Here is a 26,802-nt window from a genome sequence, read left to right on the forward strand (position 1 = left end):
CATTTGCAGCAACATGGATGGACTTGGAGAGCATTATGCTAAGTGAAATAAGCCAGACAGAGAAAGACATATACTGTATGATATCACTTATAGTGGAATCTAAAAATACAACAAACTAGTGGATATAACAAAAAAGAGGCAGACTCACAGATACAGAAAACAAACTAGTGGTTACCATGGGGAGAGGGGAGGGGGGAGGGGCAAGATAGGGACAGGCCATTAAAATAAGCTCCAAGGATATACCGTACAACATGGGGAATATAGCTACTATTGCATAAGAAATATAAATGGCGTATAACCTGTAAAAACAGGGAATCACTATATTGTACACCTGTAATTTATATAATATTGTACATCAACCATGCTTCAATAAAAATAAATAAATAAAAAAAATATGTGTTGATGGTTGATTGGTTGATAGACCCAGGACTCTGAGTCTGGGAGCCTATGGAGAAGTAGGAGCCTGAATCGCGGTGTCCAGGTTGGAATTGAGGGTTCCAGGATCCTGGACCTGGTCAGTGGGGCATGCTTTAGAGCACAGAGCCAGGGGAGTGGTGATGCAAAAGATAATGCCTTGGGGGGAATAGAAATGAAAAACTAGTCAGCTGTCTGAGTCCTTGGTCTGAGGGCCAGGGAGAGAGAGAATGAGAGAGACAGGGATTAAATGCAATCAAGGAAGTGTCGGGGGTAAAGAGAAGGAATGCAGGGAGGTGGAGAAGTCCTCTGAGCCTTAGGAAGAGCCCCAGACTCTCTAAACGACACCTGAAGATTCCTGCCTGCATGGGAAGGAGTGGAGAAGGACGGTCCTTGTGGCTCCGGCAACTGGCTTGTGCTACAATTCAGTCCTCTTTGGCCTTCGTTCCAGCTATAGATCATTTCCACAGACTCATGAAACTTTAGAGCTGGGAAGGACTTGGAAGATTGTCTGCTGCCATCCTGTGGTAAGATCTCTCTCTCTCTCTCCAGATAAAGCCACCAGGGACACAGAGTGTGAAAACAAGAGGAATAATGACATGAATGAAAACAATTTCCGGAGGCAATAGTGAATGTACATTACAATGTCTGAAGCGCGGATGCCGACCAATCAGAAATGACACAGCAGCAAAAACCTTGTGTGGCTGGACTGGGCGCTGGTTTCCAGCTGCATTTCAGCCCTGGCATGTGTATGTGCTGGGCGTGAGCTAAGCGTCGCTTCATTAAATCCCCAGAAAACCCCATGAACCCAATGATACCTCACCAGAGGAGGAAGCGTTAGGTTTAGAGAAGTGACATTGGTGTCCCAGGACACACGGTGAGTAAGTGGAGGCGTCTGATTTGAGCTAGGGGCTCCTGTCTGCAGGGCCCATGCTAAACTTAACCACTCTGGGGTGACTCTGTCTCAGAAGGGAGGAACAAGGAAGCATCTGCTTAGAGTCTGAGAGTTTGAGACTGAGGACGAGGGAGTCTTTTCCTTTCTGCTTAGAGAGGCTTCTTGATTTCGTCCAATGAGGGAGTATTATGGACATTCTGGTCTCTGATTCCCTTTAGCGCAGGAAATGAATAGAAAATGATGACCTCTTCCCTATGTCAAGACTTTCCTTGGCTTTTCAGGGAATGGATTGGAAAAACATGTCCATTATTTTTACTTTAAGCCTCCTTTCCACTTCAAGAGGGCTCTTCCTGAGAAAAATGGCTGGGCTTGTTTCAGGCGTGACCCTGCAGGGGCTGGAAGCCCTGGCCTGGGGTCCTTGACAATGTCTGAGCTCTGTGACCCTTCAGCTCTTTTCCCAACTTGAATCCATAGTTTTTTCTCTCAAAGGGCCACTAACATGCAGCAAAGGGTCCAGGTGATCTGGCAGTGGGACCCAGGGCAAGTCATGACCTCATGGGACAGACAAATGGAGGAAATTGGTGGGGGAGAAACCTAGGCCAGACATTAAAGCTTAAATTAGCTTGAATTTCATAAATGAACACCTCTCAAAGGGACTTCTTAGGTAGAAGTGAAAAATCAGTCTTTGAAAAGATACTGGAAAAATCCCCTGAATGAAAAAGAACCCCAGTGAAATTTCCCTGCCACTAGGCCTCATTTTTCTATAATGATAACTAGTATTATAATAATTATAGAATATTTGGTGGGAAAATTGACATGACTTTTCTCTTTTGCTTTTCTGAATATACTTTCTGCCAAGCCCAGCCAAGGGCACGCGCCTGCCTCAAGAAATTAGGATAATTACAGCAGAAAGAAATCAATAGTATTCAGGTTCTGATTCTCAAAACAAGATCTTATTTCAAGGCAATAGACTTGAGGCTGGGCATTGGGAAGAGAGATTTTCTCAATTCCCTCATGTCCTTCCTTAGTTTATCATAACCTAGGCCTGGTGACTCAGGGTTTCGCTGGGAGACTGATGCAGGAAGAGGAGTGGGTGGTAGACCCTGACCCCTTCCAGTCATGCGGGTGGCTGGAAAAAGAAGGGATGCCAGGAGAGGGGTATTTTCTTCAAGAGGCAGGTGTGACCTAGGCTGAGGCGAACCCCATGGGCAGAGACCTCCAGCTCCTCCCCTTGACGGTGCTGGGCTGCCCTGTGCCAGCAGAGGGCGTGGTTTGCTCATCTGAGACCTGTCTCATTTCCTGTGCAGTGTGGACATCAGGCCGAGAGCCCGCAGGTCTAAGCAGGGACCCTGCCTCAGTGGGAGTGAGTTCCAGGGCTAGATGAAGAATGCGGAGTAGAGAGGAGGGGGCAGAAAGTCTAGGGAATTGCGCTAAGGGATGCTGAGTTAACCAAAGGAGACTGTTTAGCTGGGTGAAGACTGGGATTGTCAGCCTGGAGGATGAACAGAGAAGTTAGAGATAAAATAGGGGATCCCCTGCCTCTCAAACCCCCAGTGGCATCCCCTCACACCTAGAATAAAATCCACAGTCCTCACCGTGGTCTGCAAGACCCCTCCAGGTGGGCCCTCCTTGGCCCCTCTCTGACCTCCTCACCGTTTTCCAAGCACCCTGGCCTCCTGGTTCTTCCTCCCACACGGCTCACCCCTGTACCTGGTGGGGGTGGGGTGGAGTGAGGGGTGGGGTGGGGGGTTGCACTGGCTCTTTCTTCCCTTCGAATCCACAGGCTTGATCTCCCATTTTGTTTGGGTCTCTCCTCACACAGAGCCTCCTCGGGAAGACTTCCCCGACCACCCTACTTAATAGTGCTCCAATCCCACCCCAGGCTCTTGCCCGGCTGTATTACTCCTCTCAACAATGATTACAACTTGAGCATCTTAACAAAATACCACATAACAAAATACCACAGACCACGTGGCTTAAACAACAGAGATTTTATTTTTTTCATAGCTTGGAGGCTGGAAGTCCAAGATCAGAGTGTCAGCATGGTCAGGTTCTGGTGCGGGCTCTTCTCCTGACTTGAAGAACACGGTCTTCTTGCTGTGGGCTTGTGTGGCCTTTCATTGGGTGTGTGTGTGTGTGTGTGTGTGTGTGTGTGTGTATGTGTGTATGTGTGTAGAGACAGAAGGCCACCCATCCTGTCAAATTAGGTCCCTATCCTTATGGCTTCATTTAACCTTATCACCTCCTAAAAGCTGTCTCCAAATGCAATCACATTGGTGGTTAGAGCTTCAACGTAAGAATTTTGGAGGGGGCTTCCCTGGTGGCGCAGTGGTTAAGAATCCGCCTGCCAATGCAGGGGACACGGCTTTGATCCCTGCTCCAGGAAGATCCCACATGCCGTGGAGCAACTAAGCTCATGTGCCACATCTACTGAGCCTGCACTCTAGAGCCCACGAGCTGCAACTACTGAGCCCGTGTGCCGCAACTACTGAAGCTCACGTGCCTAGAGCCTGTGCTCCGCAACACGAGAAGCCACCACAATGAGAAACCCACACACTACAATGAAGAGTAGCCTCTGCTTGCCACAACTAGAGAAAGCCTGTGCCCAGCAACAAAGACCCAATGCAGCCAAAAATAAAAAATAATAATCAAATAAAAATCTTTTTTTTTTTAAAAAAAAGGAATTTTGGAGGGGATACTATTCAGTCCATGCGGCCCTTATAAGTACACATTTATTAGAATGTATTTATTGGAATAGTCTGCATATTGCTACACCTAAACTGCCAGTTACTGTGCCTGGCACATGTTAGGCACTCTATAAATACCTGTGCAGTAAATCGATGAAGGGGCCTCATCTTCTGTGCTTGTCCTAGTGGTAATGTAAACAAGTTCATGACTCCACTCTGGTAACACCCCAAACAAGTGCCATTTATCAAGCATGTATGTATGTCAGTGTTTTTACCTCTGTTTCTGATCTAATCCTCAACAAAATCCTAGAGAATAAGAATGATTCTCATTGTGATGGAGGTGAGCCACCTGAGGCATGGCGAGGTTCAGTCACTGGCCCGAAGTCACACAGCTAATAGGCAAGGCCAAGATTAGGACCCTAGTCTGTCAACTCCCCAGTCCATTTCTTTTTAGACTCTAGACCAGTGGTTCTCAAGTTCTGGTGTGTTTTAGAACCCCCTGGAGGACGTATTAAAACAGGCTGCTGAGAACCTGCATTTCTAATAAGTTCCCAGGGGTGCTGATAGTGCTGGTCCGGGGACCACACTTTGAGAATCACTGCTATAGACCATACAATACTTCAAGTTCCTTTTTCTTTCAGACTTCTGAACTATTCTCTGTCTCTCTGTACAGCCTTTGCTTGAGTTCCTCCGTGATGAATTTACCAGTGCCCGGTATTTCCACACAGTCTGGTCTGGAGTGGCCATCCGGAGCCTAGAGAGCGACCTTTGCCACAGGGTGGCAGCAGCATCCTAGGTACAGAGAGTTTGGCCTGGAGCTGGGGACAGCTCATTAGCACACGGGCCCCTGGATTCCCACAGAGTGTGGGCCTGAGTGCCTCTCCGTTTCCCCTTGGCAGGGAGCAGGGCGGCAGGAGGGGGCCTGGCAGAGGGGGAGGTCATTGGCACACAGAGTGGCTGTTTTGTTCTCTGGGAGACCCGGGAGGAAGCTGGGTGGTCCCCTCAGAGTGTCGAATTGTGCCCTTGACAAAACCACCATGCAGCGCGGGGCTGCTGGGAGAGCCGGGCCTGACAAAGGCCTTGGAGGAGACTGGCAGGAATTGCCTGTACTCGGGGCGCGCGCAGAAGCCTGGGCCCCTCCAGCCTGGCAGTTTCTCAGGATGCCCGTTTCTAGGGGTGACGGGCCTCTGCAATGCCTCCCTCCCAGAAAAGGGTGGTCTGTGGCCTCCTTGGGGAGTTCCTTCCTGCTCACAGTGAGCCCAGATGGAGCCGGGAACCACTCTCCCCTCCTCCAGCATCATCCCTCGCCTCTTCTTTTTTCATTGAGCCGGTTTTGTTCTAAACATCTTAAGAATCTTCCTAAGTGCCAGGAGCTGTGCTGAGAATTTTATATTATCATTTATTTAATTCTCATTACACCTCATGGGGAAGGTCTTGTCATATCTATTGATGATGAAGAAGCTGAAGCTGATCCATCGTGTGCCAAGCTTAGTTGATCATAGAGCCCCATCCAGCCTCCTCCAATGTATGGAAACCTGATAGGAAAACTGGTTCGGAGGCTTCGGAGTTCATCCCATGTACAGATGAGGACATACAGGGAGACTGAAGGATTAGGGCAAGGTACCACAGTGGGTTAAAAGCAAGTCAGGGACCTGAACTCACATTTCCTCATCCAGGTGACTCCTATCACTATGAAGCCATAGATGCTATTCCAGGGTTAACCAAGACAGTCTACTTGGTTATAAGCAGAAACTGCTCGAGAATTTAGGGTTAATAGGTGTGGGTTCGGCCCAGCATCGTGTACAGGTTTGGATTCAACTACTACTCTGAAGCGGAAGGCCTTTACATTTTAGGAAGCGTGAAGGTATAATTAGCCTAGCTGTGTTAGTTTTCTTTTTTTTTTTAAAGGTACAAGTTGATATTTTTTTTTCTTATTAGTAATGTATATATGGCAATCCCAATCTCCCAATTCATTCTCCCCCAACCCCCCCCCCCCCCCAACCGCTTTCCCCACTTGGTGTCCATGTGTTTGTTCTCTACATCTGTGTCTCTATTTCTGCCTTGCAAACCGGTTCACTTGTACCATTTTTCTATATTTCGCATATATGTGTTAATATACGACATTTGTTTTTCTCTTTCTGACTTACTTCACTCCGTATGACAGTCTCTGGGTCCATCCATGTCTCTACCAATGTCCCAATTTCATTCCTCTTTTAGCTGTGTTAGTTTTCAAACACATGTGTAGACGTGCTACTTCTTTGGCTAATGGTGCATCATCAGCTTACATGAAACAATGCCTCACCGAGGCCCTGTAAGTGCCAAGGCCACGGAATTCAGTGACAGTTTTCAGACTTGCATTGCTGACAGAAGTTTTGAGTGCTAAGTTCTCCCCAGGGCAGACCGATCATCAGCTCCTTTTGGGGCTGAGATGACTCTTGGATGGTCTTTATTTTCTCCTGCTATGTCTGCAAGCTCTCTCGGCTGGCTGCCTTCAGGCTTTTGAAATTTAATTTAATTTAATTTAATTTATTTTTTTTTATGATTCCCTGAACCTACAGACTGGGAAAGGAAATCCAAAATTGTCATCTGACACCGTCTTCTGCGAGACCCACCGCTGTCTTTAACCTGGATGCACATATGTGATCATTGGGAAAGCATTTACAATTTTAAGGGGCATATTTTTTGCTCCCTCTGCAGTACCGGTTGGGTCCTGCTTTTTTATATCCTTCAGGCTCCGCTGAAAGAAGGGGCTTTTGTGGGAATGATGCCCATTCACGGGGGCTAGAGTTCCCTCCAAAGACTTTGAAAAATGCCTTCTTCCCAACATTGCAATGACTGGAAAATGATGGTCTTTGAATAGTGCAATATGAAAAGAATATGGGTGCATTTCTAAAAAGAGCACCCCAAATGAAAAAAATATGTTCACGTTGGAAAACAATATGTGAATGCCAAATTGTTCAGCCCTGTAACAGATTAGAGAAAATATTTTAGTTTGGAGTTGGTGGGGCAGGGGAGAACAGGAGGAAGGAGTGAGAGAAGGAAAGGGAAAAAAAAAAAGAGAAGAAAAGAAAAACAGATGTGAGTCTTAAAATATTTCAAGCATGGAGAACTGAAACACTTTAATTTATTTAAGACCGTTCTGTGAAGTCTTAAAGGTGATTGATCAGGCTTTTTAGATGCAGCGACAAGATTTACAAGCACATAATCAGCAATAATGTCTCTCAAACAAATAGTAAGAAATGTCCTAGATCTGGACTGCCTTTTACAGCATGTTTTTGTCTGCAAAGAGAAATTAAAAATTAGGATAATTATTTTTAATAATCACACAAACTCTTTCACCTATAATATTCACTTCATTGAAGCAAGCATAAGTTGTCTTGAATTCTTCATTTCACTTGTATGTAGGGTTGCCAAATTAAACCAAAAAAATGCAGGTTGCCCGTACAATATTTTGGGACACACTTACACGAAAACATTGTTATTTTAATACTCATACTAAAACATTATTTGTTACTGTAAAGACTTAACTGGTGTCTTGTATTTTATCCCACAATTCTACTTGTAGGTTTATGTTCCGTAAAATGAGTCTGTTTCCAAATTGAAGGTTGACACACCACTCTTGTGGGCATAACGAGGGAGGACCAGATAAAAAAAAATGTTACCTTGCCGCTTTCTGAGTACCTGTTCTGTGCTTAGGAAACATAAGTGATGGGATGGGAACATAATCATCTAGAACAGGATGGCATCAAAACAGGAGGGGGGAGGGGAGACAGGCAGGGCACAGGAGAGACGAAACAGAGAATATCCAGAACGGAAGGCGCTCCTGGAAGAGAGGATTGGAGAAGCAGGATGACCAGAGGGAAAAGGGAAACGGGGCGGGGAAGAATTTTAAACCCTTTCATGGCTTTCACATCTTGATCTGCCCTCTGCACTGCCGACCTTGGGATCTCACGCTAAGCTCAGCCAAGCGAGCGCTCTAAGAGGAAGTGCAGTTTCTTCCTGCGAAGAGCTCCGGACGCCCCCCGCCGGCCCTGGAGGGTATCGCTCCCCCAGACCCTGCCTCATTCATCCCAGAGATTTCTCATCTCCACCATCCCTCTTAGAACTCGGCCCGTCAGCTTCCTCCGCTCTTCCTTCCCTGCTTTTTCTGAAGGCGTATTCATTCGGAGCTTGCTTTCGGCCTGACACCTCCCAACTGCTCCGGCCCTCGGAACAGGCCACACAGAGCTGGTCATTGTTGCCCTCGTTCTGGGACCACCCGGGTGGGAGAAGGGGCAGCGCGCCGCCGCGGAGGCCGGATGACTGACAGCGGCCTCAGGTCAAGTGCCCAGCGGGCCACCCGGAAGGAGCCCCCGCTCCCTCTCCCCGTCCCCCTGCCCCTTCCAGCGGGAAATGAGCCCTTCCTTCAGACCCAAGCAATTCACAGCACTAAAACTTCTATTTTCAACATGCTATGAATAAAGGCTTATCAAAAAAAAAAAAAAAAGAAAAGAAAAAAGGATTTTACTGGGAAAGTGAGATTTTCCAGCTTGGGAAGGGGAATCCAGCTTGGGGTGGGACAGTGGCTCTGAAGGGATAAAAATGGGGAAGCACATAGACCCCCAACTTCTCACAGTATAGGATTAAAAAAAAAATGTTAGCCGTGTATTTACTCATCAGAAACATTGAAAAAAAAAAGTGTCAATGTAAAAATTTTCCAAAGTTCCATTTCTAAACAGATCTGCTTCCCCATCACCTTAGTCATACCCTGACAGGCCTGCCATGTCCCTCAACCCTAATGGCATCTCCAGATCTTCCACAGGCTGATGACCAGCTTCTCAGGTGTGACTGTGGGGGTTGGGGAGGAGGGAGGGTGGAGGCAAAGTCCAGCTTAGGCTGCGACAGGAAGCAAACTGGTGATTTCAGGAAGAAGCACTTGCTAGGGGTGGGCTGATTTTTGTTGGAACGTCCCTGATTGCTTCCGTATGCAGAAAGTCCCATAGATCCGGATTCCCTCAGGGTGGCCAAAGGTGGTTTCATTCCCTCGGGCAGTAAGCATTTCCCCAATCAGCTATTTGAATATCATAGATGCCTTGTAAAAAGTTAGATTGCTCAAACAGTGATTTGTAAATGTTTAGGTCAAAAGATCCTTTAGAGAAATTGATGGAAATTAAAGATTTCTCCCCTAGAGAAAGGCAAATGCACAAAACTTTCCCCACAATTTCAAGGGCAATGTGAACTCACTGAAGTCTTCACATGGGTGATCTAGGGGTTTGTGGACCTTACTTAAGGGCCCCTCCTCTAGGTGGCTGCCACCTGCTGGTAGAGGGTCAGATTAAAAGGTCTCCAGACACAACTCCAATCTGGGCATTCCATGATATTGCCTCCCAGTTCTTTATTAAAAAGCACGACAGGAAAAATAGCAGCTGCCCATACCCGTGCTTTATGAATAGAGTGGTTCACTAGCACATAGACTGTTTCTGATACATCCCTTGAGATCTTATTCAGCTCCCTTCACAAATGGCAGCAGGAATCACATAGATAAATCTAGCTAATTTGAAGGTCAGACAGGAAATTACTTTTTTTTTGGAGGAACCAATGGTGGCATTAAACTTTTCTAATTAATCCCAACATGGAAATGATTCCTTCAGTTTGCTGGAGAAATCTGAATCTGAGGTGAACAAGTAAATGCAGGCTGTTACAGCAAAGTGCTTCCCCCACCTCCTCCTGTTGCCAGCTCCAGTTCGAGAAGCTGGGCGGAGAGAGTGTGTCCTTACTTATTTTCTCGTGGTTGGCTTCCCCAGCTGGGCCTTCCAAGATTTTACCTAGTAAAATCTAAAAGAAAAAAAAAATCTGCATGGCATCCTTCCAACATTGTCCTGAACTCATTGTAATACTTCCATGAATGAAATTTTTTTCCCCCTTCAGGGAGAAGAATTAATAACAACATGCAAAAGTATAATGTAAAACTAATTTTTTTTCTTTATTGAAAATACATCTACAAAGTAATGCTTCTCAGTCCACACTGGGTGCATGTGATATGCAGAGCCTGTGATGGGCTGGCGAGAGGGTCATCCCAGAGGACCTGCTTTCCATAAGAGATTGTTAGTACAAAAAAAGATCAGACTGTGTAACAGAGTTAATCTGACATGATTAATTTTTGCTCTACGGGTGTCATGACAGCCATGTACATTAACTTTCATAGTGTATTTCCCAAATAGAGCCTCAACATTAAATGGTTACTCCACCACAGTCTAATGTTAACTTTTGCACACACGTAATGCTCGAGATCTATATAAAAATATCTCTAATTGTATATCAGAGGATGTTTGTCTAGATTTTCAATCTGTTAGCGTCATTAAATCCATTCTTCACCATTTTCAGTCAGAAACTCAAACACAGCTGGTATTGTCTGACAGCTCTCACTTCACATCTTTGACTGGATATTCCTTAGAGGGTAAAAAAAAATCAATCTCCTCTAAACCTGATAGCTGCCTTGCCTGAAACTAATGCCCCTACTGTTTTTTTTCTTTTTTTTTCTCTTGGAACCACACTGACATGGCTTCATACTGACTCATCTTCTACCATTTCTCTCAGGGACACAAACAAAAGCAAACTCCACTCCAGCTGAAGATTTTCAATGATTTGGTGAGTGGAGTTCCAACACAAAGAAATACCTTGTTTTTCTCATTCTAAGAACTTTCTGGTGATAGTTAAAAACCTTTTCAAATAAGAGGCCACCCACCTGACTCATGAACTTCTAGTAGAGAGAGAGCTCATTCACGTGACTTCTTTAAACTATATAAGAAATGACCTTATATTTTGATCTGCAGACCTCCTTAGGGAATGATTTTTGAGATGAAGAGAAAAAGTGTTTCAGGTTAAAAAAAAAAAAGAACCTCTCCTTTTAAAAAAAACTCTTCCTTAGAGATGACTTACAATCTTGGTGTTTTAAAATCCTCTCTTTATTATGTCAACCATGCCCCCATTCTTTCCTGGCTGGCCCTTTAGTGTTCCAAAGTAAGACTGTGAGCACCCTTGCCAGTTGCTAGTCGTACGTTTTATTTTCTAAAAGTTTATCATCAGTTGAGGATTGGTGGGAGACATCCTTCCCAGAGCAGTCCCTTTAGTTTGCGAAGAGTAGGAAAGAAGGGAATACTTTCCCTGTTGGGAAGGACTAAGCAGAGTTTCGTGAACAGTTTCACTCCTGGAATAACTTCCAGCCTTGTGACTTGTGTAACTAACATTTTGGGCACAGGACCTGGTAAACCACACAGTCATCCTGCCCCTACTTGGAAATGTTCATTTACTATAAATGTCTATTCTGAAAGTTCCATGCTCCATGGAATGATACTTGCTACAGGATGTTCTGAGGGGAAGTGGAGGGCAGGCTCTTCCATGGCGCCCCAGGCCGTCTGGGCTGCGATCCACTATGGAGGCATCTAAGGAACTCGCTCATTTTACAGATGGGAACGCTGAGGCCTAGAGATGAGATGAAACTTGCCTATGACCACATGGAAATTTCACTTTCGGTGCCTCCTCACAGCTGTGCTGGGTGTATATTCATATCGTCCTGCTACTAGTAAAATAAGGACACAAATCATGAGAGAAGGGGGAAAAAAAAGCCCCGTAATGTCCAAATGATAACCCATTGCTGATCAAGTTGTTTTGTGTTGATACTAAAATTGAATTGTATTCTGAAGGATTTTTAAATTCTGAAAGGTGATTTAAAACCATGTTTTTAGCCTAGTATTTGTTTTGACTCTTTAATTTATAAGAACTATCACATTTACAGGATTGCGTGCCACATAAACTTGTAAGATCTGATCAAGACTAGTTTTGATCTCAGTACCTTATTAGATAAGACTAACATGAAATGACTTAGAAATTCCAAACGTGGGATGAAAACTATACATTTTGGCCACTGCAAAATCCTCCCTTGTTTTTGGATGAATATTTCCCAATCCTAACAGGGCTGGGAGGAAAGGAAGGTAAGGGGCTTATTGGAGAGAATGAGTTGTAAGGAGATGGAAACATTGTATAATGGTTTTCAAACACCTGGTGCTCAAGGAAGCATTTCTTTGTTAGTCTACATCTTGGTCTCACTATCGATGGATTTCTCAATTTCGCTTTCCTGGGCAATCAACTGGTATGGTTTCTTCATTTCATTCTCTTCGATCACTGAGTTACCCATTTCAACATCCCGGTTTTTCAGTTCGTGTCGTGACAAATGTTCAACAATGCCAGCTCCCAGGGAGTCTCCAAGCACGTTGGTGGTGGTACGAAGACGGTCTCTGGGGAAGGGAGGGGATGAAAATAAATTGAGGCTCCTGTGAACATCATGTGGTTTCAGCTCATGTTTAGAACCAGACAGCTAGGTCATTTGGGGCATCTCTTAAATTTCTGCTTGGTGTAACCACCCATTGCATCATTCCATAATAAACACATAACATTCAAAATCGTAGTTACTTATATCCTTATAACTAATAACTTATATAACTTATAACTAAGGATATATATTATTATTAATTTTCAGTTACTAATTTGAGTACCAATGGTAGGAATGACCCTCCCCTTTCTCCTTTTATTTAAAATTTCTCTTTGGCTCTCTTTCCTATCACTCACCTTCCTTTTGAGACCAGAAGGTCTCAAAGTGTGGTCTAGAGACCTGGGGGTCCCTGAGGCAAAAACAATTTTCATAATAATGCTAAGATGTTATTTGCCCTTTTTGTTTTCGTTTTCTCATGAATGTCTGTCTAGTGGAGTTTTGCAAAGACTACAACACAACACAAAAGATAACAACAGATTGAAAGCAGAAGCAGCTAGTCTTGTATTAAGCTAGACATTAAGGAGATTTGCAAAAATGTAAAATGGTATCATTCTTTCCCGTAAATTTTTGGTTTGGAAAATGGTAATTTTTCACAAAAGTGTCATATATGTTAACATGTAATGAAGTTATTATTGCAACCTTTAAATGAATTTAACATTTAAAAAATGCCTAAGTTTTTATTACATGATAAACATTGATAAATATGACCCACACAGATTAAAGCTTTTGGGGTCCTCAATTTTTAAGTGTAAACAGGTTGTGAGACTAAAAACTTTGAGAATCACAGCTTTATACTATAAATTCTTCACGAGTCAAGTACTGACTGTGGGCAGACAGCGGTGCTTTCTTTCCTCACAGCACCACTGAGAGGTAGACGACATTATTGTCTTCATCTCACAGAGGAGGAAACTAGGGTGGCTGGGTAACCTGCCCAGTGTCACCCAGATCCAAGTGACTGTGCAACTCACGCTCACAATTATCTCCCCCCACTTATGGTGCCTTGAGCACACTGCGCTTTTTTTGTGGTCCTTAGACCTAGCTCATGGAGTCTACGTAATCTCCCACACCTACTGTGTCCTTCTAAGGCTTTCCCCTTGGGCATCCTGGGGAGAAATTGTCTAAGTAGAAGGGAAAGAAAAGAGGCAGAGAATGTCAGCTGGAAGGGTGATGGGAAAAGGGCTGAGGGGTGGCCCTAGAGGTTAGGGTCTGAGGGTCCTTTTCTTGGAACTTTCCCCAGAGCCAAAAATCAACCCCACTTAATGACACCAGCTCTCTTCCCACTGTCTGCATGGCCGCCCCGCTCCTCGGTGGGGTCAGATGGGAACATCTGCACTGTATTACGCCATTGGAATGGGAAGCACAAGGAGAAAGCCTGAGCCAGCCCGGGGGGCCCGCTGTTCTGTCCCAGCGCCATGGGGATGTGTTGTGCAATTTAGAAATGACTTTGCTGATTTATGTTGACTTTGCAGACGGCGGGTTTCCCAATCCCCGAGTGGCTTTATGGAGTGAGACGTGTAGCAGCCAGATGTGCCCCGCTGGCTGATAAGGGAGTGCGTGTGCATGGCGTCTGGGACTTGGTCTCCAGATAACGGCAGGGATCAGGCAGGGAGGACAATTTAATTACAGGCCAAGCCGCCCCTCTCTGTGGAGCTCTTTGGCAGGGGTGCCAGGCTGCCGGGTGCCCCAGGATGGCAGAGGGCGGCCCACGACAGCAAGCCAAACGCAGTCCGAGTGTACTCACAGGAACCAGTCCACTGCGATGATGAGTGTGATGTCGTCGGTGGGCAGGCCCACAGATGTCAGCACGATGACCATGGTGACCAGGCCCGCCTGAGGAATCCCAGCTGCCCCGATACTGGCAGCCGTGGCTGTGATGCTGTTAGAGGAAGTCCCCAAATAGAAAACATTTGTTTAAATCTCCCCAGATAGAGAGCAGACCCTGTAAAACATGCACGGGGCAACGTCTGACTTGCCAAGTTAACATAAAAAGATGTGCTTTAGAAAAATGTAAATGAGATTGTAAAAAAAAAAAACCCATTGAGCTAATAATCATATTAACTAATATTTATCAAATGCCTATTATGTGCCTCCTGATATGTTAAGCATGGCTTACTCATTTGTTTCCCACAACAACCCTTAGGAAATTGGTCCTATTATTACAGCCGTTTCTAAAGAAACTTGTGCCTTATACTTTTCAGGTACCTGAAAGTATTTTGTAAGGTCTAAAATACTGTACAGACAATAACAATTTACTTCTAATAATTCCTCTACCCAAGCAGAGGATTATAAAGATACTGAACTTGTATGATTAATGTGGTCAGGAAAAAAAATCAAATTTATTAATTCAAAGGCAAAATGATTTATGAACAAAGTTCTGTAGCACTACCAATATTTTTTACGGAGGCAGTGTGAACCTCATTTGTAAGGCACATGATCTGTCTAGGACTCAGTTTGTAAAATATCTATTTGATAGGCTTATGTGAAAATAAATAAATAGTAAAGTATTACCTAGATATAAAGTGGTGTTAATAAAGTATTAAGTCTGTGGAAGAGACTGTTCATGGTTCCCCCATATCGTTCCCCTTGTCTAGTAATAGAATTTTTAGCTGCTGTGTGGCCGCCCACAATGAAACTATATTTCCCAGCCTCCCCTGGAGCTTACACTAAGTTCTGGCCAATGAGACGTGTGTGAAAGTGATCAAGCAACTTGCAGGTTGTGCCATTCCTCCTCCTCCCACTGGCTAAAATGTGGAGGTGATGTTGAGCCATCTTGGACCATCTGGATGAAGGGGATACACCAGGGGTGATGGAACTTTGGTCCCTTACACTGTAGAACACCTACCAGCCTGGAGGCTTTGTGGAGCAGAGCTGCTCCGCATGAGAGAGAAGTACAGTTCCATCTTGTTGAAGTCGCTGTAACTGTTATTACATGCAACTGAAACTGTTTCATAACACAGGGCTTTTCAACCAAGGTGTGCCAACCCATCCCCATGAACAGGTACAGTGAGACATTGATCTCTCAGCCCCAGTGTAGCTAGACTGGGCCTGGGGCTCCTAGAACCTCCAGGTCCATCACCTCTGACCATGATCAGCCTTAGCTTTTTTTTATCCCAATGCATCCTACAACTGTTACCACTCTCCAACAACACAAGACATATATAGAGAGTCTGACATAACTTATTTCTAAACACACACACACACACACACACACACACACACACACACACACACAGGGTGAGGGAACCAACAGAGATTAAAAAAGACTAAAGGACTAAAGTGACATAATAATCAAACACAAGCCATAAATTTGTATTTGATCTTAGTCTGGGGGAAAAGCTATAAAAAGATATTTCTGGGACAACTGGGGAAATTTGGATACAGACTACATATTCCAGAAGTATTTTTAAGAATCTTACTATTGTGGTTATGAAGAAGGCTATCCTTATTCTTAGGCGATGCACGCTGAACTACGAACAATGAAGTGTCGTGAAGGCCGTGGGTGGGGGAGGGTGAAGAAGGAGAAGTAAAAATGGCAAAATGTTAACAATGGTTGGATCTAGGTAGAAGATGTGTGTTGTAATATTCTTTCAACTTTCCTGTATGTAAGGCAATTTATAATAAAAAGTTGTGAAAAATTGATTTATTTTGATTTCCAAATTAAATTGTTAATTAAAACACACACACACACCCCCCCACACACACTAAAGAGCAGGGTGTGATCTGGATTGTGAGGTTTTGTCTCCATTATACTCATTGCTCTGTTGTGCACACTGACTTTCATTAAGCAAAAACAGTGGGTGATATTCACGTGTGCAAATGGATATACATGGACTGTCTCCAGAAGAATACAAAAGAAACTAGCAAGCAACAGTGGTTGTGTCTGGAGAAGAAAACTAAGCAATTAGGGAAAGGTATGAGAGGGAAAATTACCTTTCACTAGACAGCTCAAATAATAATTAAAACATAGTCCACAAAAGGAAAATTTTCAACCTATTTTCAGCGTACTCTGTCATATATACTGCCTAAAAATTAACCCACGAGCAAATGTTAATCCAGTTTTTCAAGTGTATTTTTATTTTCTAATTTTCAATAAAAGCTGATGAATAATAAAAGCTAAAATTTCAGTGCCTTTTATTGAAGTTTAATCTAACATTTTTTTTCAAAAGAGAAATATCCATCCTATGTAGTCTACAGATTTTAAAAAGAAAGAGCTACATGTATTTATAGATGGTATACTGATGAGTAAGTCGGTCAAGTGGCAAAGAGTATATACGGTATGATTCCATCAATTACAAAAAAAGAAAAAAAAAAAGAGTGTGCATACGTCTATGCATTGGTAAAGGTCTTTGTACACCAAACAGTAGCCGTGGTCACCTACAGAAACAGGAGGAATCATGGTGGAAGACAAGTTGCACTTTTTACCCTATACATTTCTGTATTATTAGAACTTCACTATTAATAAACGTGCGCATCTGTAATTTAAAAAACTATAAAAATCTCTAAATATCAAAAATAAGACTATTCCTATGAAGACTCCCCTCTCCCAGTTTCTCCACTCAAGCCCTGATCACCAGCTCGTCACTTAAAGTCACTCCTAAGAAAACGTCGTACAGAGCGTTCCTGGTACCTGATTGTAATAATCTGTCCAAAGTTCAGGTCGAAGTTGTTAACTTGAGCAATGAAAATGGCAGCCAGAGCCTCATAGAGGGCGGTCCCATCCATGTTAATGGTGGCCCCTACCGGGAGCACGAATCTGGTGACACGTTTGTCCACGCCGTTGTTCTCTTCCAGGCACTTGAAGGTAATGGGTAGCGTGGCGGAGCTGAGCACAGTAAAACAGGACGTGTCAGGGGACCATCTGACAGTTCAGACGGTGCCTGTCTGTTGGGCATTTTGGACAGAGAGTTCCTTCCTCTCCCGTATTCTAAGTTAAAGGGAACGAAGCCAGCTCTGGTACAAATAGGGGAGTGGCGTTAGGCACAGCGGGTCCCCTCACTGGGTCACTTGGCAACTCTCCTGCTTCTGGGCTCCTCCACGAGGCATCCCTTGGGCTTACTCCCCACCCCACAGCAACAGCCTGTGCAGCAAGCCCTGCCACCTCTCCCTCAGGCAAATGGCCCCCGGGCGAGGGAGAGGAAGAGGAAGGCGGGCAGGAGAGGACAGCTGGTTTCCATTTTGTCCCCTGAAAGGGTATACAGCCAGCCGGTCCTTGAATCCCAGCGAGGTCTGCCTAGCCTCAGAGTTAAAAAGCCAGTTCCAATGTCTGAACACTTAAAACCTGGGAAAACACACCCCTGCCCCTCAGTCTGAAGGTTCCGGTTCAAAGTGAAGCCTGAGATACATTTTCTGATAGGGATAAGCCACGGATACATGCGTACCTGGAGGAGGTTCCTAGAGCCGTGATGAGCGCTTGCAGCAGCCCTCCGATGAAAACCCAGGGGTTTTTCCGTGTTACCAAGAAGTAGAGGAGGGGCAGGACAATGACCGCGTGGATGAGTAAGCCCACGATGACTGTCACCGTGTACATGGCAAGCTGCCCCCCAATCACTCCCATGTCTTCCATCTCAACAATTTTCCCTGCAATCAGGAAGAGGATGCCCAGAGGGGCGTACCTATGTAGAAGCAACACACGCACAGTTGGAAGTCTGATTTCCAACACGCTATTCCACAGAAATTACCAAGTGATAAGAAAAAGTCAAAGAGGGTTGATTTCTAAATTTTTCTGCCAGGATATTATGAGATCTTGCAGAAGCTATGAACTTCTTTTTTCTTTTTTAAAATATAAATTTAAATATAAACAGTGCATAATGAGGCTTTCCTTTCACTCAGAATTTCTCTAGGTCACATTTTTTTTTCTCTTAAATCAATAAAAAAGGCAGGGCCAGAGGTTTTGTTACTCACCTCTTTTTTCCCTAAATAACTCTCCTTTTACCACACCTGGGTCACTTTGGGGGTCCTCGGATGCCATCCACTCCCACTGTCTCCACCTCACTGCCTCCTGTTCCCCTGCTAAGGACTCTGAACAGTCAGAATCTATGGAACCAAAATCCAGACGTCTGGGAGCATTTTCCACATTGGAGCCTGACTCCCAAGCTAAAGCAAGATGCCCACAAAGCCATTTCAGTGTTTTAGATTTGCAGACAGCTCTCTTACTCAAGGACCACTTTTATTAGCTTTTCCCATATTACACAATACTTACAATGTTACTTAGTATTAACTTTTTTAAACTTAAATGTACTCTAAGAGGAAATTGTATGTTACCCGTGCAAATGAAAACCTAGCACTATTTGCCAAAAAGTGGAAGGCAATCATAAAGTAACTTCAGATCTATGAAAGTTAATAACATGCATGTATGCACTACCACAATCAGGTCATAGGTGCGCTAGTGAAGCAGTTATCACCCACGGGCTGATGCTGCCATCTGCGAGCTTTCTCCTGTAGACTCAACAAGAATGAACAACGGAGACATGAAATGGCTTGTACATATTGACTCAAGGCCCTGCTGCCTGGCTTTCAACTCTTTGCCCGATGTGTGCTGTAAACGACAACCCAACTCGCGTTACCAAAAACAGAGAAGGCGATCGCCCTTCAGGAGAAAGATCTGCTGGGAACTGTGAAGGACTTATTTCATATTGAAAAATACAATGGTTCTTTTAAAAGTCCTTTAAAAACACAGGCCAGGAAATTATAAGAGTACCTGTTTGCAGAAATGCAATAACTCAATGTTGAATGTGCCGGCGAAGGTACGGCTAGAAAAGCTACATGTGAGGTTCATTCAGCAGCCCTGAATAGGCTTCTTTCATAAAAGAGGTGAAAGGTGGAGGCATTTTAATAATATGAAGATAAATGTCCACTTTCAGCAATGCCAAGATTTCCAAGGAGGGCCCCCGGCATTTCAACGGGGACTCCTGTGGAGATCGCATGCTGATCATCATTGTGCCCCCAAGTTCACATCCATCTTGTATAAACTCCTGAAAAATGGATTTCTCTGGGCTTTGGTGGCAATAAAGACAAAACATATTTTTAATCATGTTGGTGAGCGCTTTTCTTAGAAATGGATGCCTTCCTGCCTCAGGTGCCAAGAGGGAGGCTGGATTAAAAATAAAGGATAAGGGGAAAGCAACCTCACAGCAGGCTTAAACCAATCACAGGGTTCTCTCCCTGCTGGGCAGAGTTTACTTCCCAAGGTCAATGTTCTTCTGTGGAATTAGTCTTTTCCTTTGTCTCCTGCTCTCAACTTTCTTTGCAGGAAGTTTTGTTATAAATTGTGGCTTGGCTTTCTGTAATACTTCCCATGCGTTTTTCATGCTCGCTGCAGAATGGCCTTTTACACGTCTTTCTTAGGACTGAAATGGAGGAGAGAAGAGTTCAGTTTTTCCGATGGTTTAGAGGGCCTCTACGTTTGTTCTTCCCTCTCCTGGGAATGCTCTTCTCAGCACCTTGTGTGGCTAGCTTCTCCTGGTCATTCAGATCTTAGCAAAAAATGTCATCCACCTTCTCAGAGGCCTTTCTGTCCCATCCAAGGCAAATTTTAAGCCTCCTCTCCAGTTACTTTTTATCACACCACATCATATTACATAAAATAAAACCTCATGTTTAGTTTATTATTTTTTTTCCACAGCACTTGTGACTAAAGCATATGGTTGATTTGATTGTTTGTTTAAGAACGTAAGATCCAAAAAAAGTCCTACTGTATAGCACAGGGAACTATATCCAATATCTTGCAATAAACTATAATGGAAAAGATTTTAAGAAAAGAATATAAGATCCAGGACATCCTTGCCTGTTTCCCTCAATGCTATATCCATAGCGCCTGGCATTAAATGCTTGGTATATAGGAGACAATCAATAAATATGTATTGAATAAATAACTAATTAGTTATAAAATGGACGAATTAGGAATGGGATCCCATCAGCACTGGGGTAAAGGAGTTGACATCTTTCAAAAACAAGGAAGCGAACTTATGAAGAGAGGCTTGCACAGACATTTAAGGCCACTACCAGCCCTGAAAGTCATTGAGTTTCTTGTGCTTACCCGAATAAGATTGCAAATGGCCATTCTGCCTGGTGGCATCTTGCTCAGTACAGAACACAAGTTGATGGCAATAAGCATCTTCTATATAGCATACATAGCAAATGGAAATACATACCACATTATCACTGCTACCAATCTCATGATGGCTTCGTTAAGAGAATCAAAGAACTCTCTCAGGGCCTGGCCCTGCTCCTTCATGTTTCCAATCACAAATCCGAAGCACATGGAGAAGACAACTAGTCCCAGGGCATTGACCCCATTCACAGACCCTGGGACTGGGACCAGTTCCTCTGTGATCCTTGTCAGAGTCTCCATGGCCTCTGACACATTGTTTATCACGGCACCCACAAGTGTTTCATTGGCCTGGATGGGCACTTTAAAGCTTCTCTTCTCATAGTTGGTTTTAAACTTAAAAAGAAAAGGCACAACAGGGATTAAAGGTAATTTTTGTTTTCTTCTTTGTACTTTCTGCTTGAATTTTCTGTAATGATATATATTACCCCCAATTCAGAGAATAATGTTATAGAAAGTATCTATCTACCCTATCTATCATCTATCTATCTACTGATCGATCCACCTATCATCTATTTACCTATCATCTCTTTAATCTGTGACAAACCTCTAATACCTTCTCAGCACAAACAGACACACACTCAAATACACAATGAATCATAATAGGAAAGAGGTTGAAGATGTTGGAGTGAATATATACATGTGCTTTTGCTTCTCTCTGAAACCCTAATAAAATGACTATAATTGGCTTTTTAAAAACTGCAAATTCAAATATTCACAGGAATCTCTTTACCCTCCATGGCTTCGTGTTAAGGATCACGGACAAATCACCTAACGTCCCTTTGCTTATATTCCACAGCTATGAAACAGGAGTAACTGTGCTGGTTCTACCTCGTAGAGTTGTTGTAATGATCAAATTAAACAGAATATATGAGACCATCTGGTAAATTTTAAAGCACTATACTAATGTTGGCTGATGGTACTCTATAACAAAGCCCTTCAGGGACTAGACTTAATTGGAGACTTTGGTGAATATTAAAAATTTTAAAAATCCCCAAAAAACATTCTTCAAGGTATTCCTGACAGTATCAGTGCTTAAGAATAGGTGCTTAAATAATAGTTTAGGATGACAGCCCAGTTCTCAAGCCTATAGAGGAGTTTCTCCTCTTACTCAAGAGATGGTCTTTCCCCCATAGCTTCTGCATAGATGCCCCAGACAGAAGATGCTGAGTGTACTACTGTGGCCATTTGAAACAATGAAGCCCTCTCTCTATGATTTTAACGAGAGAGAAATCTCTGGCCTTCACGTTGATGGGAGTAAAGCACCAGAGAGAATAATAATCTATGGATGTTGGCTGGATCTGGAGTCTAAGGGAAGAAAGCACAGCTGTACATGACATGCTGGACCATTTCTCCACCAGGAGTAAATGGGAGACTTTTTTGTCCAATGCGAAATCACTATTTCCAAACCAGCTGTCAATATTGTTGACATATTCCCTAAACAATCAGTGGCACTATTGGTAATTTTTTAAAATATATTTTTAAATTAGCTAATTAATTAATTAAAATTTTAATTTATTGGCTGCATTGGGTCTTTGTTGCTGCACGCGGGCTTTCTGTAGCTGCGGAGAGCAGGGGCTACTCTTCATTGCAGTGAGCAGGCTTCTTATTGCGGTAGCTTCTCTTGTTGCAGAGCACTGGTTCTAGGCACGCAGGCTTCAGTAGCTGCGGTGTGTGGGCTCAGTAGTTGTGGCGCATGTTAGTTGCTCCGCAGCATGTTGGATCTTCCTGGACCAGGGATGGAACTCGTGTCCCCTGAATTGGCAGGCGGATTCTTAACCACTGTGCCACCAGGGAAGCCCACTGCTGGTAATTTTAACTAAGAAACTGACCCCTTCCTGTCTCCTATTCCAGTCAGTTCTCAATTCCCCAACCTACCGGGGTGCTTACGCCCGTTACGGATTGTCTAGGGTGAATTTTCAATCCAAGTCAGCCTTTCCTGTGCCTCCAAGTAAGCCTTTCCTGCGCCTCCAAGTATTTCCCCTTAGACACAGTTTGCCGTCTACACCAAAGTTGCAACCTCATTTGCATTCTGATCTAAGACAAATAGATTTGGAAAGATACATTTGCTTCCCCTTCAAAATCCTGCAAATGCACTCCAAAACCAAATACAATAAATCTTCATGAGTCAGCACTTTCCCCAGAGTTGCTAGAAATCAGCATTTTTGATGTCGCCTAGTGCCAGCTGACTAACTGGAACAGTTAGCCCCATGGTGCTGGGCTTGGCTGGCTGGATTGAAAGGGGTTTATTATTTATGGTTACAGTTGTTTTGAATAAAGAGAGTTAGATTTTGCCCTCGCAGACTTTTTTTTTTTATAAAGAAGGAATTCTGTTTGAATTTTGCAACATATGCATGCATTACCTATTAAAAATGGTCAATACAAATTTTAAAAAGGGAAAAAAGCAAAGCGTGTAAAACTTGGTCCTCCATGAGGTCAGGGTTTGGTTTCGTTTGTCTTATAGATCCCAAGCACAGGGTTAGGGGGATTACAACACAGGTGAAGTGACACCAACTGGAGAAATGTTTGGGAACTATTATTTAGCAATGAGAATGTCTAATTGTTTCCCTTTTAATATTTTGGGCAATAAAACTTTTTTATTCATGTGAGGTTAGAATGAACTTCACCAATTTTATCCCCTAATAGTAAAATGTATTTGTGTCTTTACACAGAGAGCCAAGACTTGCTTGGAATTGGGGTTACAAGAAACTGGACTTCACTATGGCCTCCTGCTAGGTATCTCATCAGTTTGGATACCCCTTTCCAGGAAGCAGAATAGAATGTAGAAGCAGAAAGAGGATTGGAATTTGAAATCAACACAGTGGATTTGAATTCTGGATCTGCGATTTACTACTTGTGAAATCTTATACCTGTTACATAACCCCTCTGAATGATCATAGATAAGTTGCCCCATCCGTGAGTACCCATCATATTTATGTGAAGAGTAAATATAACATCAGTGCTTGGTACAGAGCACACATTCAATACTTGATGTGGCAATCCTTTCTGACATGGTTCCTCCTTTAGAAGACTTTTAAAAAAACAACCCATTAATTTATAAAATCAAATGCAGAAACTTGAATAAACTCCTTAATCTTTAAAGCAAGTTGTAAATATATCTTATACTGGAGTTTGCTTGCTTGGTGAGCTTTTGTGTATGGGATATGGGAGGGAGAGAGAGTCTCCTGAATAGCCTTAACAATTAACAGAGACTTAATGAGCCATTTGTATGCAAGACATATAGTGTCTGGCAACTAATAAGACTTCAATACAAGAGAAGACACCCCCCCGGATTCCACAGAAAACTAGTGCTTTCCTTCTGGTTGGCAAGAGAAATGTTTCTTATTGCAGAGAAATGGGAAAAAATAAAATCAAATTAAAAAGAGAGCCCCACTCTGTTTGGTATGCCAAAGAGGAATTTCAAAGGTGAATTAATGGCTGTAGAGTATTTACCTGTTTAAAGCAAGCTTCCACCAGATTTGGAGGGAACATATTCCTGCAAAGAAAATAATGGTCACTTGAAGAATTCCCAAATAATAAATTAGTTCCTTAAATGCTTTTTCATCATGTCTAAGGTAAAGATTGCATTGAACTGAGCAGCAGATGGAAAAAGAGAAAAATTTTGGTGGATTTTATGAAATGGGACATAGGTCATCCCTAAGTGTGGCCCATGTAGTTCATATTTTTAGAGGAAGTCCCAAATTCAACTCATCTGTCCTTCTGTCAGACAATGGATTTTTTTATTCAGACATCAAACCCTGCTCCTTGGAAGAACCCAAGTGAGAACGGAAACACCTTTTATCCTAAACACTCTGGTTAACTGAGGTGTTATTCAATAGTGGCCATCTTGGTATCCAGCCACGTGTTTAGGGACCAAATGTTCCGAATCAAATGTCATGGTCAGACTGTGGAATTTTTTTCTCGACCAAGTCCCCCCAAAGGCACTCTGGGGGATGAGATATTGACTCTGAATTGCTGGAGCTTCTGAGGCTCTTTGGTGACCAACAGGGAGATGGCCCACAAAATTTGAACTTGAGGCCCATGTGGCAGGATTTGTCACTTCCTCAGAGCATTGTTTATGTTCACGGTGGGGGAGGAATAAATCTCTAACCAGCTGTGTGACCTTGGCTAGTTCATGGCACTATGTAGGTCTCAGTTGACTCATCTGTTAAAGAGGAGATTGGATTAAACTATCACTGGGGCTCCAGGACTAAAGACTGTGCGAGAAGGACACATGACCCAGGCAGCTGGAGAGCCTGAGATTCCAGCAGGTATATGTCACCAATCATATTTTAAGGTTATATACTCTTACCTCTTCTTACTGCCTAGACCATCTGTTTCTTTGTCCTTCCCATCTATGCTCTATGGGTCTGTTTCTACAAACCCTGAGAGAAATGTGAGTTTAGGAGATTCCAAGATAAATGCTCAAACCAGGTGTCTGGTTGGGGACAGGTTAGTCTTACACTTGTCCTAGGGTAAGGAGGGGAAGAAACACACCAGACAGAAAATGACAAGATCCCAATTCTTTAAACAAAAAGTAGAAATTACACAGAAAGAGAATATGATAAAATACCCCTAATCCAAACTACCTGAGGGTAAGGTTTGTCCAAAAAATGGTGAAAAGCCTTCATTCATTGTATGAACTAAATGAAATCATTTTCATGGGGTGCCAAGTAATGCAGAGGTATGAAATAATACCGAGTAGCTTGTTAACTTCAGACAATTGTGATTAGCTCCCTGAAAAGGGCTCTCAGGAGGCACGGTGGGGCTGCGTTGCGCTTACGTGCAGAGGGTACAAGGTCAGTCGTGGCAGAAACTGAGAGGTGCTGCTGAAGAGACCCTTTGTTACCCAAATCACTCTTGAACCTACCAGCCACAGACCCATTCCTTGAGATGGCACGTGAAATCAAGTCCCTAGGAAGAGTTTCTTTCAGACGGTCAAGGAGGAATGCTTCAGAGTAGGCACCTAGGACTGGTGAGCCAGTTTCTCTGCAGGTAAGTTGCAGAGGAGGGAGGAAAGGGCTAGGTTTGGGGAGGACAGCGGGGGTGGGCTACCTGCTGGAGGAATGCTAAGCCGGTGGGGCATCTAGAGGTCTGTGCTGGGATACCTTCCATCTGCCCTCCTCACCCTCTCTCCATCCTGCTCTGTGCCTGGGAGGCTGACCCCTTGCCTTCTGGCTTCCTGTTGGGTTTGTCCAGTGGGAGGCGCTGACAGATCACAGGGCAGTGGGAGAGAGCCGTGGATACACACATATTCTTCCAGCTCTCTCTCGGCAGCTCCCTCCCTCCAAATTAGAGCGGTAGCCCCTATCCTCAGGGCCCTTTCCCAAGGCCACAGCGTGTCCTGAGTTGCAGTAACAGCTCCCTTCCTTTCCTCAGAGCTGTAAGTGGTACCAAAACAGGTTCCTAGGGTCTCACCATCACTTGTAGGTTCCCTTAACCCTGACCGCACCTTTGCAAACCCTGTCCAGTGATCCTCTTGGGCTTGCAATTCACCTCCTGCCAGGACCTGACTGATGCAAAGGCAAGTGTGGAGAGAGAGCAGGAGAGGAGGTGCCAGGATCAAACGTGGGCTTACTTCTCAGTTCCGTGTCAAACACACACTCTCATCGAGTCTGTTTCCAGTATTAGATAAAACTGACTTGTAATCAGTGTACGGTTTGTGTATAACACAGTGCTAAAGAAGACATCCTTGAATCTTTTATTATTGACCTACCAAATCCTTTCTTCATAAATGGTACAAAAGGAAAACCTTGGGACAGGTACAATCAGACGACCTCTAAAGTTCCCTCTGGAAATAAATTGTTGTGTCTAATGGATGATGATACAGATCACAAGTTCCAAATTAGAAGAGTCCAATGAACAGGCTATACTTGAAGAAAAAAAAAAAAAACTAGCCTTAAAGAGCAAGACCTGAGAAAAGTAGGTCAAGAATTACTGAACGGCATTATGCTAAGTGAAATAAGTCTGACAGAGAGAGACAAATACTATATGATTATCACTTATATGTGGAATCTAAAAAATAGAACACATTAGTGAATATAACAAAAAAAGAAGCGGACTCACAGACATAGAGAACAAACGAGTGGGTACCAGTGGGGAGAGGGAATGGGGGAGACGCATGACAGGGGTAGAGGAGCATGAGGTACAAACTGTTAGGTACAAAATAAGCTACAAGGATACATTGTACAACACAGGGAATAAAGCCAATATTTTATAAAAACTATAAATGGCGTATAACCTGTAAAAGCCGTGAATCACTATATTGTATACCTGTAACGTATGCACTTGTACAGCAATATACTTCAATAAAAAAAAAATCACACACACAAAAGAACTATTAATATTCCAAGGTGAGCTGCACAGTTGAGAGGAGGACTGAGCGTTCAGA

General features: G+C 43.6%; 1 protein-coding gene across 2 annotated transcripts in view; it reads right to left on the reverse strand.

Moving 5' to 3' along the window:
- Positions 1-11,730: 11,730 nt before the first annotated feature.
- Positions 11,731-26,802, reverse strand: part of SLC1A3 (solute carrier family 1 member 3) — a 73,557-nt gene continuing 58,485 nt past the window's right edge. For both annotated transcript variants that reach the window (XM_057709227.1, XM_057709228.1), the window contains 6 exons: positions 23,865-23,907; positions 20,455-20,747; positions 17,683-17,916; positions 16,932-17,126; positions 14,046-14,180; positions 11,731-12,269 (listed from right to left, as the gene is read on the reverse strand). In XM_057709227.1, the coding sequence (XP_057565210.1) occupies positions 12,065-12,269; positions 14,046-14,180; positions 16,932-17,126; positions 17,683-17,916; positions 20,455-20,747; positions 23,865-23,907 (1,105 nt within the window). In that variant the 3' untranslated portion in view covers positions 11,731-12,064. The remainder of the gene's footprint in view (positions 12,270-14,045; positions 14,181-16,931; positions 17,127-17,682; positions 17,917-20,454; positions 20,748-23,864; positions 23,908-26,802) is intronic.

This window comes from Hippopotamus amphibius, chromosome 15 (assembly GCF_030028045.1).
Source record: "Hippopotamus amphibius kiboko isolate mHipAmp2 chromosome 15, mHipAmp2.hap2, whole genome shotgun sequence".
Lineage (NCBI taxonomy): Eukaryota > Metazoa > Chordata > Mammalia > Artiodactyla > Hippopotamidae > Hippopotamus > Hippopotamus amphibius.